Raw genomic sequence first — 17,311 nt, forward strand, 5'->3', positions numbered from 1 at the left:
GCCTAAGTGTGCTTAATGCAGTTCTTAACATGGTGCACCTCTTGCATACTGAGTCTCGCAAAACTTTTTTGTTTAACTTAAACTTGTTTAATTTAAAAGAGGTCTTTCATATATTGTAGTGTAGTGGTTTGAGTGTTGGACTAGGGCTCTGGGAGACCAGAGTTGGAATCCCCGAAACCCACTTGGTGAACTTGGGCAAATCACACTCTCTCAGCCTCGGAAGAGGACAATGCCAAACCCCCTCTGAACAAATCATGGCAAGAAAATCCTGTGATAGGTCACACGCAGGATCTGCCATGTATCAGAAATGACTTGAAGGCACAGAACCACAAAGTGGAACAGGACCGGATTCAGAAGGTTCTGGAATGCTGTGAGAAGACTAAGACCATCAGAAAACACATATTTCCGATGGTCTTAGGAACCAAGACACCACTCCAATATGGTTGGGAGTCACTGCAACATGAGGAACTGTATTAAAGGGTCCCGGCATTAGAAAGGTTGGAAACCACTGGCATAGATGAAAAATGAAAGGACAGTGAGGGTGGAGAAGGAACGAAAATAAAAGAAAAACCAGTGGAAGAGGAATGTTTTGCCTAAACAAACAAATGTGATTTTTAGTCACATTTGTTCTTGTTTAAATGCATCTTAAATGGACACATGTTCATAGAGAATAGAGAAAGAATAGAGAATGGTAGAAAGCAGAAGAGCAACTATTTCTCAAGTCCTGCCATTCTCACACAAGCCAGAGTGGAGGAGGGAGTTATGTTGTTGTGTATCTTCCAGTATGCTCTAACTTTTGATGACTTATTCTAGGGTTTACCACTGCCTTCATTTAACTCTGAAAGAGTATCACTTGAACAAGGTCATCCAGTGGATTTCCATGGTTGAATGTGGATTCAAACCCTTGTATCCCAGAGTTACAGTCCAACGTTCAAATCACTACAACACATTGCCTTGGAAAAGGAGTTACCTTGGGGAAAATAAGTATGAGCTAGCATACTATCCTTCCCATGTTGAGGGTGTGTTTTGGAAATGGGATAGTTTGGGCTCCTGCAGGTCCAAAGCCTCAATCAGCCTGCAGGATTCTTTCACTTGCTGCTACCCTTGAAAAATCAATGGCAGAAGAACGAATAGAAGCTCCCACTGCCACAACAATAAAGTTTCTTTTTTGGCCCAACTGAGAGGGAGCTCCAATCCTCTTGGCAATTCACACCAGAGTAAACAGTACAAGTTTTTAAAATTGTTATTTGCTACACATTTGACTTTGATTTATGGTGACCCTATGAATGAGAGAGTAAGGGGTTGGCTTAGTGGTTAAGATGCCAGTTTTGACAGTTGTAAAGTCAAAAGGTTGGCAGTTTGAGGCCTAAGTGCCACACGATGGGGTGAGCTCCTGTCACTAGTCCCAGCTTCTGTCAAACTAACATTTCAGAAACATGTAAAAGTGAAAGTAGATAATTAGGTACCACTTTGGTGAGAAAGTAATGGCATTCAATGCAGTCATGCTGGCCACATGACCACCGGAGTCATCTTTGGACAACTCTGGCTCTTCAGCTTACTAACAGAGATGAGCACAGCCCCCTACAGTCAGTTACGACTAGACATTCATGTCAAGGGGGAACCTTTACCTTTACGAATGAGAGACTTCCAAGAACTCTGGTCATCAGATGCCTTGCTCAGATGTTCTAAACTAAGGTGGTGGCTTCCTTGATTGAAACAATCTATCTTTTGCCTTCCTCTTTTCCTGCTACCTTGTACTTTACTGAGAATTATCTTCTTTTTCAGTGAGTTAGGTCCAAAGCAGAACAGCTTCATTTTCGTCATCTTCACTAACAATGAGAGTTCAGGCTTGATTTTCTCTAAGCCCCATTCATTTGTCTTTTTAGTAATCAATGGAACTCTCTTCTAGCACCACATCCCCATTGGTTTTCTTCATTTCACATCTAAAGCAAGGAGGTATCTAGTATATTTCCCACAGCAGATGGATGGCGGATAGGTCACAGTCCCATCCCCCATGGATGTGGATTGGCCATGGGGGGTAGTAATGAGGGAATTTCCTCTGTGCCATTCCCAGCCAGTGGGTGTCACCCCCCTAGACCTCTACGTAAGTACATTGGCAGAAGTGTATGCTTTACCAGTGTCAAATAGGATCCCAGTCAGAGTGAGCAATAATGTACTGTCCCCAGGATGCCATCCCAGGACTACAGGATTTTACTTTTGGAAAGTCAAATGCTGAGTTAGATGAAAAACAATACCATGAACATGAGCATTGGAAAAGTACTAAGGATGTAGCTTCTTTTTCTTCCACAAGCATTTCCCATTTTTCCTATTCTTTTCTTTTTACATAGCCATTTCCTTTTGAAAAATGGAGGATTCTTGATTCTTTATAATTTCATTTTAAGAGGAGAGGTAATCAATTTGTATGTATATGTGTACGCACATGCACACACACATGATGTAGCCCTTCAGAGACTAATGCTTTAGAATATAAGTGGAGGAGTGAATGCCTGACTGTCTCTTATAAAGAAAAGTGGCATATAAGAGAAAGCAAGCTAGGCTGGTGGTTTTCTTCTCAACAGGCTGCTTTTTCTGGTTGCAGTGAAGCTTTTACTATAATCCAGAAATCAAACATGCAGTTAACCACTCATGTTCTGAAGTGGAACCATCTCAGGGGGACTAAATCAGGTTCTTTTTCTGAAAATTTTCCTCCTCTTAGTTACCACACAAGAGCAAAAGGAGGCCTGTCTCAACATGAGGGAAGATGGTAAATTTTACTTTAGTAAAGATGTACATAACACCATAATGTATAGTATCATTATTATATTTGTAATTATGTGTTGCTCTCTGTAATATAGGCTTGAGGCTTTAAGAATACCTACCAGATGAAATGCATTGGCCTTTTTAGTTAATAAAGACCATCTTCCAATATCCTGAGATAAGTCTGCTGTTTTTCTTGTGAACACCATCTGTATCACCAAGGATTTTCAAGTTTGTTAACAGATACTGTCAATCTATCAATATAGACTGGCATCCTGTTTGGAGGTTACACCATTGTAAACCAATTTATGATCACATAAAGACAAACTGCACTATTGTGCAACATCCGTATTCTCAGGAGGGGAGGGGAGATACAGCTATGCCATCAGGACCATTGGACAAGCAGTGCTAGCAAAGCCATTGTGCAATGGTCCTGATTTGCAACATCTCCCAATGCATGTGTCCCATTTTACAATGGAAGCTGCCCATATGCAGTGGAATATCTTATGTTCAGTGCTCTTTGGTGCATCATTGCATTTCACTAGCATCTTTGTGTGACATTTCAGCAGCACAGCTCTCTGTAAAGTCTCTGATGCAGGATCTTGGCCAGTTTCTTTGTAGTCTCAGTAGACACATAATTTGATTGAGGAAGCAACCCTAAAAAGGTATTGTGGGAATGCTGTCCAGAATTGTGGCCTGCCTATAACCCTTGCAATTATTGATTAATTTATTAGAACGATTTTTCAGTGATGCACCTCCAGTACTGCCCAACATTATCAGGTTTCCTTGACCTCTGTAGCCTGAGTTTGAAATAGAGCATTTGCTGGTAGATTATCCTGTACCTAGAAGCTTGCAAAGGTCAGGCATCCTGACTTCATTCTTTGATCTCTCTGCAGACTTTCATCTGCATGATCAAGAAATGTTGATGACCCTGGATGAAGTAAATAGGGATGAATTTTATAGTGCCAGTAAAATTGATGTCCACCCTAAATAGTCACTCTTACTTTGCTGGACTATGTTCATTACAGCAATTAACAAAACACAAATATTAAAATATTATAGCAAAACATTTCAGCTCCTGCCTTCTTCAACTGCTCTGAATCAAGTCAGATACACAAGGAAATATACAGGTCAAGATCCTACTTGTGTAAATCTGTATTCAAATGGTTACATGATGGTTGCATTAGAGCACCCTTCTGCTTAATACTGACATTGTGCAACCAATAGTCAGTGGTGCCTGCTTAGTGTCCTATTCTGCAATGTGGAATGCAAAGTGGCTGTTTCTGCAAAGTGGTACATTGAAAGTAGTGACTAATAGCTGCACATCATTCAAGAATGTGCAGCTCCATGGCTACAATCTTGTTGGTTAGTCAAAACTAGAGTAAATCAATTGAATTATTGCCAAATTCTTGCCAACAGTCTCAAGAATTTGATCAGGAGGGCTTTAAACTGAGTTATGTGGGATAGGGAGACAGTATTCTGGTAGGCAAAAGGGCTGGAGAAAATAGTCAAAGTGACACAGAGGGAACAAGGCAAACAGTGCAAGGACCCAAAAGTGGGAGGCAAAAGAACTTTCACAGGCAGCAAGTAAAGGGAACACATGGGCTTAGATGTCTCTAAAAATTAAAGGGGAGGGAAACAACAAGGATGTTATTGTGGGAGTCTACTACAGATCCCCAAGTCAGACTGAGGAATTGGATGATGTCTTTCAAGAACAGATGACCACACATTCAGAGAGGAGAGATGTAGTAGTGATGGGGAACTTCAACTATCCTGATATTTGCTGGAAGGCAAACTCAGCCAAATCCACAAGGTCTAGCAAATTCCTCACTTGCCTGGAAGACAATTTCATGGTCCAAAAGGTGGAAGAGGCAACAAGGGGGTCAGCTATTTTAGATCTGATCCTAACCAACAAGGATGACTTGGTTAATGGGGTGCAAGTGGTGGGATCCTTAGGTGGAAGTGACCATGTTCTCCTGGAGTTTGTTATACAATGGAAAGGAGAAGCCAGGTATAGTCAAACATGCATTCTAGACTTTAGGAAAACCGATTTTGGTAAACTTAAAGAAATACTGAGTGTGATCCCATGGTCAACAATACTAAAAGAGAAGGGAGTTCAAGATGGATGGGAGTTTCTAAAAAAGGAGCTACTGAAGGCACAATTTCAAACAGTTCCAGTGAGGAAGAAAAATGGGAGATGTCTCAAGAAACCAGGATGGATGACTAAAGAACTTTCAACTGAGCTACGTTTGAAACGGAACATGTATAAGAAATGGAAAAAGGGGGAAATCACCAAAGAGAAATTCAAACAAATAGCAAGCACATGTAGAGATAAAGTCAGAAAAGCTAAAGCGCAGAATGAACTCAGGCTTGCTAGAGAGGTTAAGAACAACAAAAAGGGCTTTTTGGGATATGTCCGCAGCAAAAGGAAATGGTAGGGCCACTGCGTGGAGAAGATGGCAAAATGCTAACAGGAGACAGAGAAAAGGCAGAATTACTCAACACCTTCTTTGCCTCAGACTTCTCAGAAAAGGAAAAAGGAGCTCAACCTGAGGATAATGGAGCAGAGGACAGATCAGAGGAATTTCAGCACAGAATAAGTAAAGAGATAGTAGAGGAATACCTTGTTAATCTAAATGAATTTAAGTCTCCAGGACCAGATGAACTACATCCAAGGGTATTAAAAGAACTGGCAAATGTAATATCAGAGCCATTAGCAATAATCTTTGAGAACTCCTGGAAAACAGGAGAAATCCCAGCAGACTGGAGGAGGGCAAACGTTGTCCCCATCTTCAAAAAAGGGAAAAGAGAGGATCCAAACAATTATCATCCAGTTAGTCTGACATCTATACCAGGAAAGATTCTGGAGCAGATCATTAAACAGAGAGTCTGTGAACATCTAGAAAGCAATGCCATAATCACAAAAAGTCAACACAGGTTTCAGAGAAAGAAGTCATGCCAGACAAACCTAATCTCTTTCTTTGATAAAATTACCAGCTTGTTAGATGATGGGAATGCTGTGGATATAGTATATCTTGATTTCAGTAAGGCCTTTGACAAAGTTCCCCATGATATTCTTGCAAACAAGCTTGTAAAATGTGGGCTAGACAAGGCAACTGTTACATGGATTTGTAATTGATTGACCGACCGAATGCAAAGGGTGCTCAACAATGGCTCCTTTTCATCCTGGAGAGAAGTGACCAGTGGGGTCCCACAAGGCTCTGTCCTCGGGCCAGTTCTATTCAACATCTTTATCAATGACTTGGAGGACAAAATTGGGGGAATACTTATCAAATTTGCAGATGACACCAAATTAGGAGTAGCTAATACTCCAGAGGACAGGATCAAGATTCAAAATGACCTGAACAGACTAGAAAACTGGGCCAAAGCTAACAAAATGAAATTCAACACGGAGAAATGTAAGGTACTGCACTTAGGGCGGAAAAATGAAAAGCACAGATATAGGATGGGGGACAACTGGCTGAATGAAACTATGTGTGAAAGGGATCTAGGAGTTCAAGTAGACCACAAGTTGAACATGAGTCAACAGTGTGATGTGGCAGCTAACAAGGCCAATGCGATTTTAGGCTGCATCAATAGAAGTATACTGTCTAGATCCAGGGAAGTAATAGTGCCACTCTATTCTGCTCTGGTCAGGCCCCACCTGGAATACTGTGTCCAGTTCTGGGCACCACAATTAAAAAAGGACATTGAGAAACTGGAGCATGTCCAAAGGAGAGCGACTAAAATGGTGAAAGGTCTGGAAACCATGCCCTATGAGGAAAGACTTAGGGAGCTGGGGATGTTTAGCCTGGAGAAGAGAAGGTTAAGAGGTGATAAGATAGCCCTGTTTAAATATTTGAAGGGATGTCATATTGAGGAGGGAGCAAGTTTGTTTTCTCCTGCTCCAGAGACTAGGACCCGGAACAATGGATGCAAGCTGCAGGAAAAGAGATTCCACCTCAACATTAGGAGGAACTTCCTGACAGTAAGGGCTGTTCGACAGTGGAACAAACTCCTTCAAAGTGTAGTGGAGTCTCCTTCCTTAGAAGTCTTCAAACAGAGGTTGGATGGCCATCTGTCGGGGATGCTTTGATTGTGATTTCCTGCATGGCAGGGGGTTGGACTGGATGGCCCTTGTGGTCTCTTCCAACTCTATGATTCTATGATTCTATGATTTTAATTAATGAATCAACAAGTAGGAAAATCCCAAATGATTTAATGGATCTTCACTGATAGAGACTAACATTAGGATTTAACCCCATATAAAATGGTTAGCCTTCCAGGATTCTACTTACCTAACTATGAATGCATCCTTTGTGCAACAGCCAAAAAGTACAAGCACATGCATAAGGGAACTTACACATGTATACAACACCAACAGGATTCTGGCCATATGCCTCATACTGTATAAAATTACATAAATCTTTCCCCCCCACCCCCCATCCCCATTCTTCTCCCTCCCACCATAAAATCAGCCATTTGTTCAAAATTGAAGGAAGGGACACTGGAGTGCTTGGGAGGACAAGTGATGGGTAGAATTAACACACCCTTTGCAACCTTGTTGTATCATGGTTAGAGCTGTTGAACCAGGATGGGAGCAGTGGAGGCTGGTGGCTTGAATGTCATTGGAACAGTGAATCTGCTCTAGATTTTAGACCAAACATTAAGGAGGCTTCAGCTAGGGTGCTGATGCGTATTGCCAAAATGTTCAATACCTTAGATAGGTCATTTAACTGAAATCTAGAGCAGATTCATTGTCCTAATGACATTGGAGATATCTCTGCCTTTAAGCTTACAGGATGACTATAGCAGTGACCTTTCCTCACCATCACAGCTCTTGTAAGGAAAACATGAATGGAGATGGGAAAAAGTCTATACCAGTCAGCACTCTTTTAGAGAAGGGTAGGATTGCAAATGTAATTTCTAAAAGTTAAAGGACGTGAGACTAGAGGATGCACAAGTGGTACCATGTTCACGAATAACTAGTGTACACCCTCTCAAGATAAATGTGGAAAGGAGAGTAGAGGTAGAGAGCAGAGAGTAGAGAGTAGAGGAAAGGTGTACAAGAGAATAGCGTCCTCTGTCATTGCTTCAATATCTGATGCAAATCATGCTCAGAAATCATTGCTGATAGTAGCCTGCAACCCTTAGAGACTGAGAACCCTGTTTGATGTTGGAGGACTGTCAATTTCTGCCAGCACACATCTGCAGGGCCCTAAATGTCCAAAGGACAAGGAACCATTCTTTTGGAACCTCAGGAAGGCTGAGAGGGCAACTTTTAGACCCAAGCACTTTGACTTTTATTTATGGTTAAAAAAATTATTTGGTTATCTGACTGCAGTTTTCCATAAGGGGTGGGAGTGGGTGCCTCTTGAAGAAGTCAGGTGATGTCTCGGGGAGAGATGTTTCTGCACACACTCCCAATGAAGCCTATCAATGGCCGTTTGGGACTGGGAATTGAGGGGGGAGCTAGTGGTGGAAAGCATTGCACAAGCTGGTACAGTATTAGATACCTAGTACTAGTTACTTCCTTACACAGCATCTGAAAAAGTACTTGCATTGTAAGAATCCCTGGTTGTGCATATATATGTCTTCAGGTTGCCTGTCAACTTATACTGACCCCATGGATTTCATAGGGTTGTTGTTGTTTTTTAGGCAAAGACTACTCAGAAGTGGTTTTGCCAGTTCTTTCTTCTGAAATATAGCCCACAACACCTGGTATTCATTGGTAGTGTTCCATTTGAGTACTAACTCGGGCAGACACTGTTAACCTTTAAAGATCAGACAGGATCTGGTGCCTTTAGGGTATTTGGCCCCCTAGAATCCCTGATTACTCTAATGTAATTTCAGTTAAAATGGAAAGGAATGGGCCATTTTGAATCAGACAACCACACAGTGTTCTACTCAAGGACTGGAAAGACAAGAAGAAACAGGGTAGCTTTCATACTAAGAAAAGATGTTGCAAAAGCAGTCAGAAGATACAATACAAAACCAGACTGAATCATCTCAATAAGGCTCCATGGGAAACCTATGAATATCACCATAATTCAAGTATATGCACCAACCACTGTGGCAGAACAAGAAGAAATTGATAGATTTTACAAAGGCATACAGGAAGAAATTGACAACACATCAACATAGGGTGTCAAACTGATCATTGGAGACTGGAACACACAAGATGGAAATAAAAAATAATCAAAAACAGTAGGCAGATTTGGACTAGGCAAAAGGAATGAAGCAGGTGAGCGTGTGATAGATTTTTGTGAAGCCAACAACCTATTCATTACAAACACATTTTTCATACCACCAGAGAAAAGGTTATACACATAGACATCACCAGATGGCTAATACAAAAATCAAATAGATTACATAATTGGAAGTAAAAGATGGCAAAGCCCCATACTGGTGGTCAAGACTAGACCAGGTACTGATTGTGGCACAGATCATGAACTAGTCATTTCAAAAATAAAAGTAAAACTCAAGAAGAAAACAAAACCAGTCACCATAACAAAATACAATTTAAACATCATTTACACAAAATTCATTGACAATATAAGGAACAGATTTGCAGTACTAAGAATAATAAATCTTGAATTGGAAGAGCTTTGTTCTGAAGCCAGGGATATAATAAAAGAAGAATGCATAAAGACACTTCCAACAGACAAAAGGAAAGTGAAGAAACCATGGGTAACAGATAAAACGAGACAAACAATAAAGGAAAGAAGAGAAATAAAACAAAAAGGAGACAGGAATAAACTGAGAACCATGAATGCAACATTACAATGGCTAGTGTGCAAAGATGAGGGTCCTAGAACAGATAAAGCCAGAAGTATCCCTAGATGCCATGACTAAGACTGTCATACTTTGGACATCATGAGAAGGCATGAATTGTTGGAAAAGACAATAATATTAGGAAAGGTGGAGGGAGGTAGAAAGAGAGGAAGACCACATGCTAAATGGATGGACTTTATTAAAAGAGACCACAAATATGAGTTTGCAGGAGCTGGGAAGAGCAGTAGAGGACAGGGGGGGCCTGGAGATGTCTCATCCATAGGGTCGTCATGGGTCGAGACTCGAGATCGACACAAAGGCAGTTAACAACAACACAAATTTCAGCCAGAGGATTCCAGCTAGAGTCCCTGTATTCCCTGTTACCTATTCTTGATCCTAGTGGCAGAAAAAAAAAAAAGATAAGGAGTGCCACATAAGTCAATGTCTTTTCTGCAGTCTCTTTCTCTCCTCTTTGAATAAGGTACCATTTCTACTCTGCTCCTTTTTGTCCAGGAAAAAAATATGTGCTAAAGGATCAATAGTAGACACAAGAATGCCAAAGGAAAAAGTGAAGAAAGGACAGTCTGGCTCCTGCGTTTAAGCCACAGCCTTCCCAAATCTTTATAGAATGTTGGGCTTATCTGTTTATTCCATGTGAATTTTTCTAGAATAGCCCTGTCTAAATTTACAAAGGCCCCTGCTTTATTCACCGGGTTCTTACATGCAGTTTTGCTGCCCTCACATGGTAAGACTGAGCAACCATTGGTGCTCAGAATTCAAAAGGCTGAAGGAAATCATGCTTATCTTATAACTTTGGGCCTTCTCTAGTGGAAAACAGCAGTCAGGAGTAAACCAGTATAAACTGCCATAGGAAAACAAAATGGAGTCCTTGAGGATGGGAGTGGGTGGAAATATGCCATCCACATTCTTTGCTAATTTTAGAGTATCATTTCACAGGAACTCTGATCAGGGAATACCTAAGACATTTTACTGCCTGAGGAGAAAATTGAAATGTTATATACAATACACATATTCTACTCAGCAAAACAACAGAGCTTCCTTTCTGCCCATGGATGCATTTATTGAGTAGACCTTTGCTCAGAACACTTCCATTAAGAGAAAACAGGAAGGAGACATACTTCAGAAATTTCTCTTTCCCTCCCTCCCTCAGCAGCCCCTAGAATGACCTGCCCTACTGTTCAAGAAAATCTCCCAGTTAATTCTAGTGCAGGATGTGGGGCATGGGGTTAAGGAGGGACAGGAGGAATTCACAAAAATCACTTTTACCCAATTAGTCATCTTGGAAATGTAAGCCAAGATCCCACATCACCTACTTAGTTAATGGATGTATAACTCCAGCCCAGTCCCAAACCCAATGGAGGTCTACTCTGCTGGCAATGAAAGTGCAACAAAATGACATTTCCAGCCCCCTTCTGCAAACAAGCAAGGATCTGAGGAAGAATTGTAACAGGAATTATGCTTCTGATGGTCATAATCTTGCTCACTGACAGGAGGGAGCTGGAGACGTCATTCTGCTGAACAGACTTCCATCACTCAGTGTGGCTGCTGGCTGTTAAGGTAGCTCTGGCGGGGGGGGTGTCATTTATGGTCATGATGGCAGTGCATATACAGTAATACATAGTTTTATAGTTACAGATCCATAACACGATGCCAGCCATTTTCTTTATTTATTGCATTTATTGCCTGGTTTTCCTACAGTTAATTCAGGACCAGGATGTGTTGTGATGGTGAGGGGATAATCCTTATTGTAGCCACATAACAGTTTCATGAGGAAGGTTAGACAGATGTAGTGATGACCCAGTCACCTAGTGAGCCTCATGGAGGAGAAAGAATTGAAATCACAGGTCTCTTCTGTACAAATCCAACATGCTCTCCTTTACACAACAAGGGACATATACTTAATGAAGTGTTTGTTTTCTAAACACACTTCAGTGCTCAGAGATGGCCCTGTGCCAAGTCTTGCTACAATCTGTGGTATAATGTGTGTATAATGTGTGTATGAGGGGGAAAGGGGTTTACACACATCAGGCCATTTTGGTGTCAGTACCCTGGCATTTGTAAATTTTCTTTTGGGTGAACTTAACTGATTACCTCCCTGTTCAGATGCCAAGTGTGGTGTTGTGGTTTGAATGTTGGACTAGGAGTCTGGGAGACCATAGAAGCCCTCTAGATGCTTTTGGGCAAATCATACTCTCTCACCCTTAAGAGGAAAACAGTGGCAGACCTCCTTTGAGTAAAATTTGCCAAGAAAACCTTAGAATTGCCAAAAGTTATCACCAACATGAAGGCATGTTATAACAACACAGACTCTGATCATTTCAAATAATTATGAGGGCCCTGAGGGGATGGTAGGAGACACAACATGATAGGTTGTCATTGTCCAGTTCTCAGTGGTGCTCTTCCATCCTACAACTACCACCAGAAGAGCTGCTAAGGAAGCACTGAAGGGGGGAAATCAGAAAGTGATCATAAGGTAGAACAAGTTTGTTTAGACATAGAAAATATTATATGTTCCTAGTGATTTCTTATGTCAACAGGTATGGAAAACAAAACATTGACCATTGGAAATGGTCAATATACACCCATAAAAAAGGAGCCACAAAAGACTGCAGCAACTTTAGGGCATAGCACTAATTTCAAATGCAAGCAAAATTGGATTCAAAATTCTGCAATATAGACTTCAATCATACTTGGAGAGAGAAACACCAGAGGTTTGAGCTGGGTTCAGGAACGGAAGAGGCACTAGAGACCACATTGCAACCATATGATGGTTAATGGAGTGCACCAAGCAAGTCCAAAAGAACATCAGCATGTGTTTTATGGACTGTAGCAAAGCCTTTGATTGCATAGATCATGAGAGGCTATGGGACACCCTTAATGTCATGGTCATCCCAGGCCCTCTGATATTCCTGATAAGGAATCTGTACCTAGGACAAAAAGAGCACTCTTAGAACAGAACACGGAGAAACAGAATGATTCCCAATTGGCAAAGGGATCAGGCAATTCTCTGTATCTTTTCACCCTATCTGTTCAACTTATATGCATAAAATTTTACTTGGACACAGAAGAAGGAGTGAAAATGGGAAGAAGGAATATCAACGTTCTAAAATATGCAGATGGTACAACACAACTAGCAGAAAACACAAAAGATTTAGAGCAACTACTAAGGACAGTCAAGGAAGAAAGTGCAAAGGTAGACTTGCTACTGAACATAAAGAAAACAAAAATAATGACCATGGTGGATCTACATAAAATAAACCTAGACAATAAGGGAATAGAAATAGTTAAAGAAAAACTAGAAAAGATACTAAAGAACAAAGAGATACAACTAAGTTACAATCATACATGCCATTGTATGGATGCGAGAGCTGGGCAATTGAGAAAATGAATAAGAAGAAAATCAATTCATTTGAAATGGGGTGCTGGAGAAGAGTGCTGGGAATACTGTGGATTGCCAAAATGGGTCCTAGAGCAAATCAAGCTGGAAATCTCCCTGAAAGCTAAAATGATTAGATTGAGGCTATTGTACTTTGGTCACATCATGAGAAGGCGTGATCATTGGCAATGATGCTAGGAAAGGTGGAGGGAAGCAGAAAGAGAAGAAGACTGCATGATAGATGGATTCTATTAAGGAGGTCATAGGCAGGAACTAAGCAGAGCAGTGGAGGACAGAGTGTCCTGGAGATGTCTCATCTACAGGGTTGCCACGAGTCAAAATTAGCTTGAAAGCAATTAGTAACAATAAAGTGATTTCAAGTTAAGATAAACATGTATAAAACATCCTGAGCCATGTTTCAAAACGTGTTGAGATACTCTACAATAGTACATGAAAATAGAGTTTGATCTTTATTGGCAAATTTGTATGTATTCTATCAATGTTTATTGCTAAATTACTACCTCTGCATGTTTTTATAAGAATTCTATATAAATCTGGTTTATTTTCTTGTTCAGGTTAGAACCCTGGGCTTCCAAGCCAGTTTACTACCATAAAATAAACTGCTGAATTCAGTCTCCATTAATGAACCTTAAAGTATTTTTTTAATCCCCTTCATCATTTCTTGCCCCCAGGATATAGGAGAAGGACCAGTGATCAAAAAGCTAAAGTAGAGAACAAACAATAGAAGAGAAGAAACATAATGGGCAACAGGGTAGGAAAGAATGTGCCACCTTACAGAGAATAGAATACAAACCTGAGTACTCTCAGTTCCATTCCATTCAACTGCCTTACCACATTTTTTCCTCTTCTCCTAAATTCCATCCTTTGTATCTTGTGGGTTTTTTATTTTTAGTTTGTAAGTCTAAAAGCAGGGAGTAAAATATATGTGCTGTGCTGAGAAACCTTTTTGGTTAAGGCATTGCTATTTATTTCTGTAGCTGCTACTATTTGTTGTTTGTTTTTTGCTTGCTTTTCCACAAGTACTTCATCCTTTTATGAGGGTTCATCACATCCTTGAGGATCCTGACAGATTAAGAGAGGCAATATACCCATCTTAGCTACCAACCTACCCACCTACAGTATCTTGGAACTTATTAAATACAATTTGTTTGTCTTCTCTCACCCTAGGATTTTCCTGATTACCAAAGCATACATGAACTCCCATATTTGGATATGGTGATAGCAGAGACTCTCCGTATGTACCCACCTGCATTCAGGTTAGTAAAAATCTCTGCTTCAAAGATAGATTTTCTTTTCTCTTTTACACTCTATAGACACCATGACTATGAATATGGCTGTTCTCTCAGTCTGGCAGAGTGACTGGATGGCCATTGTTGTTATTGATTTCTTTAATGGGTTTTCATCCAGAAGGATTCCCCAAGGCAGAAATCAAATAATACAATAAAGTAATATTTCACCTCCCTGACCCCTCCAATGCAAGGCATTGCTCATAGTTGGAGAAATTGATGCAGTAGCAGCAGATATGAAAAGACACTGAGTAATGAAAAGGAGATCATAAAATCATAGAGTTGGAAGAGACTACAAGGGCCATCCAGTCAAACCCCTGCCATACAGGAATGCACACTCACAGCACTTCCAACAGATGGACATCCTCCCTCTGATAAAAGGGAGACTCTACCACACTTCCACTGCCAAATAACTCTTACAACCAGGAAGTTCTTCTTAATGTTTATGGGAATCTCTTTTCCTGGTTTAAAGCCATTTTATTGTTTTCTCTTGATAATATGTCTGATGTTCCACCCTTTGGTGAATAGGGCATTATAAATAAACATTATTATTGCTTTGTGTACTAGTCTCTGAAGCAGAAGAAAATGAGCTTGTTTCTTCTTCAAGATGACATTCTTTCAAATATTTAAACATGGCTAGATGGCTAGTGTACAACTCCTTCCTTACAAACAAGTCCTGGCAGCACTATTGACCCTACTGAACTGTAATATGAGGGTTACAAGTTTTTACTGAAATAAGCATCATATGATTGTGACTGTCAACTGGTTAAGACAGTTACAATATTGTAAGCTAGGCTTATGTTATGGCCTCGTAACTTTTCCCTATTCACATTTATGATCCACACCATGTGGGTCCCTGTTTCTACTAGTCACACTGCTGCTTACTGTCAGGAGGGGGATGGATATTAAGGTGGGTTTCAGAGACTAGATCGAGAGAAACAGAGTTGTGTCTGATGCAGGAATTCAGTCTTTATTTTTAATTACTGCTATGTTTTTTGTCAGTAACTCTCCTTGGTTGATAAGATTTGATTTTAAAACACTAAATGCAGAAACAAACTTTTGAAACAGGAACACAAAGCAACCTAAAAATTATTAACAAAATGGCAGCAAGCAGTAACTAAGAATAGAAGTCAGGGATTGCATTATCTGAAGCCAAAGGCTTTAGGAAGAGGGGCAGCTTTACTGAGATACTAAAAGGTAAATATGGCTGGGGGGGGGGGGGGGAATCACAGGAAGTGTGTTCCTCATTGGTGACGGAACACTGAAGGCTGAGACACAACTGGCAAAGCCTTTAACCGTTGAAAGTTTGGCCAAGATGATTCTCTCCTTTTGCTATACACACAGGTAGAAAACTTCTTTACATGCTCTTGTCCATGCTTTTGTCTTTGCCTTTTAAAATGCACAATCTTTCCACTCATAGGTTTACCCGGGAAGCAGCCAAAGACTGCTTTGTGCTGAAACAACATATACCTGCTGGTGCTATAGTAGAAATTGCTGTTGGTCATCTTCATTACAATCCAGAAATCTGGCCAAAACCTCAGAAATTTATCCCTGAGAGGTAAGCAGGCTGCTGCTTTCCTTTTGCCAAGACCCAAATATTCTTTCTCCATGTGGTTGACAAAGATGGAAAGAAAATGGAAAGTCAGAAAGTTTTCTGGTGGACTCTGATTCCCCACCCACCTCCCCACACACATACACAAATCTTCTGTGAAATCAAAATTACTGTATTCTGTTGTATTCAGTAGGCTCCAGCCATCTTCAGTTGAGCAAGTGTAAGCAACCTGGTTGTCTTTTGATGTTTTGGATAATAGCAGTAATAATCCCCAGCTGTTAAACCATGCTAATTATATCTTATGGGATTTGCACTCTATAGAAACCTTGGTGACTTATGCTAATGTACCTGGGCATTACAGTAGCAAAAATAACCTGCATGATTGGCATATAATGAGGCATCCTGCACTTCCTTGTCCAGTGCCTTTTCCCCACCTGCACAACAGCAGTCAGATAGTGCATATACACACAGATTGTCCTCAAGGATGCACCAAGGCAGCATTTACCTATTGTTGTGCAGCTGGAGAAGGGGTAGCATCCTTCCGCCTCCTGAACTGAAAACAGAAATAGAGTAGTGATGCTTGAGAATCTGCCAAGTCACAGAATCTCGGTCCAAAACATCTGAAGTTTACCAGGTTATCCACCCCCTTGTGCATTCTCTTCATGTGTTTTGGGTTTTTTTATACCATTATTTCCATTGACTTATAGTCTACATGTTATTACTGTGACACAGCTGTGGATGCAGTGACCATAATCTGGAGAGCCACTCTTCTTGTACTTCTGCACGACATAGAAATTCCTTTCTGGATGCTGCTTGGATCTTAGCTCATATACTAGTTATCATGCCTCCACCCATAAATAAAGAGTCAATTTTTTTGGCTGGTTTTTTTTTTTTTTTTTAGTTTCCATGCAGTAATAGTTTTCTCATTTTAGATGTTCCACTGCTCCTCTTATTTACTGTTGAAACTAGGAGTGGCTATATGGTATGCAGTTTTGCCACTGGGTACAGTGTACTGTACACTCTACAATCTTTGAAGTAGCTGACCCAAACATTTGTCAGAAGAAAAGACCATTTTTCAAGCTGCTTTTTAATCTTCTTACCTCACAGGTTTACAACTGAAGCTAAGCAGAAGCGCCATCCCTTCTCTTATCTCCCCTTTGGAGCTGGACCTCGCAGCTGCATTGGCCTGAAGCTGGCTTTGATGGAAATAAAGATAACACTTCTAAGAATTCTGCAGAAGTTCAAGTTCCAAACATGCCCAGAAACCCTGGTTTGTACTTTTGCTATTTTCTTTACTGGTTTACAGGGCTGGCATGGAGATGAATGATTTAAAGATAGTCCCCTGAAAGTAGGACCTGTTCTTTTTAAAGTTTGTCATTGATAGATTTGTGTAGCTCTCAGATCTGTGTAAGTAGCTAATATGGCCTGTGGTAAAGGATCATGGAAGTTGAAATCCAAAACACCTGCTTAGTAGTGGGTTAGGCAAGAATGACTTAGATCATGCATTCATGTAAGATGATGTGC

At 40.6% G+C, this 17,311-nt stretch overlaps 1 protein-coding gene across 1 annotated transcript in view; it reads left to right on the top strand.

The window, feature by feature from the left end:
• TBXAS1 (thromboxane A synthase 1) overlaps nucleotides 1-17,311 on the top strand; it is a 353,042-nt gene that overhangs the window by 334,137 nt on the left and 1,594 nt on the right. The window contains exons 10-12 of the mRNA XM_089527937.1: nucleotides 14,117-14,205; nucleotides 15,656-15,793; nucleotides 16,895-17,057. Coding sequence (XP_089384063.1) covers nucleotides 14,117-14,205; nucleotides 15,656-15,793; nucleotides 16,895-17,057 — 390 coding nt within the window. The remainder of the gene's footprint in view (nucleotides 1-14,116; nucleotides 14,206-15,655; nucleotides 15,794-16,894; nucleotides 17,058-17,311) is intronic.

Source organism: Sceloporus occidentalis, unplaced genomic scaffold, assembly GCF_023333645.1.
Source record: "Sceloporus occidentalis isolate IW3139 unplaced genomic scaffold, rSceOcc1.0.p SCAF_5, whole genome shotgun sequence".
Taxonomy (NCBI): domain Eukaryota; kingdom Metazoa; phylum Chordata; class Lepidosauria; order Squamata; family Phrynosomatidae; genus Sceloporus; species Sceloporus occidentalis.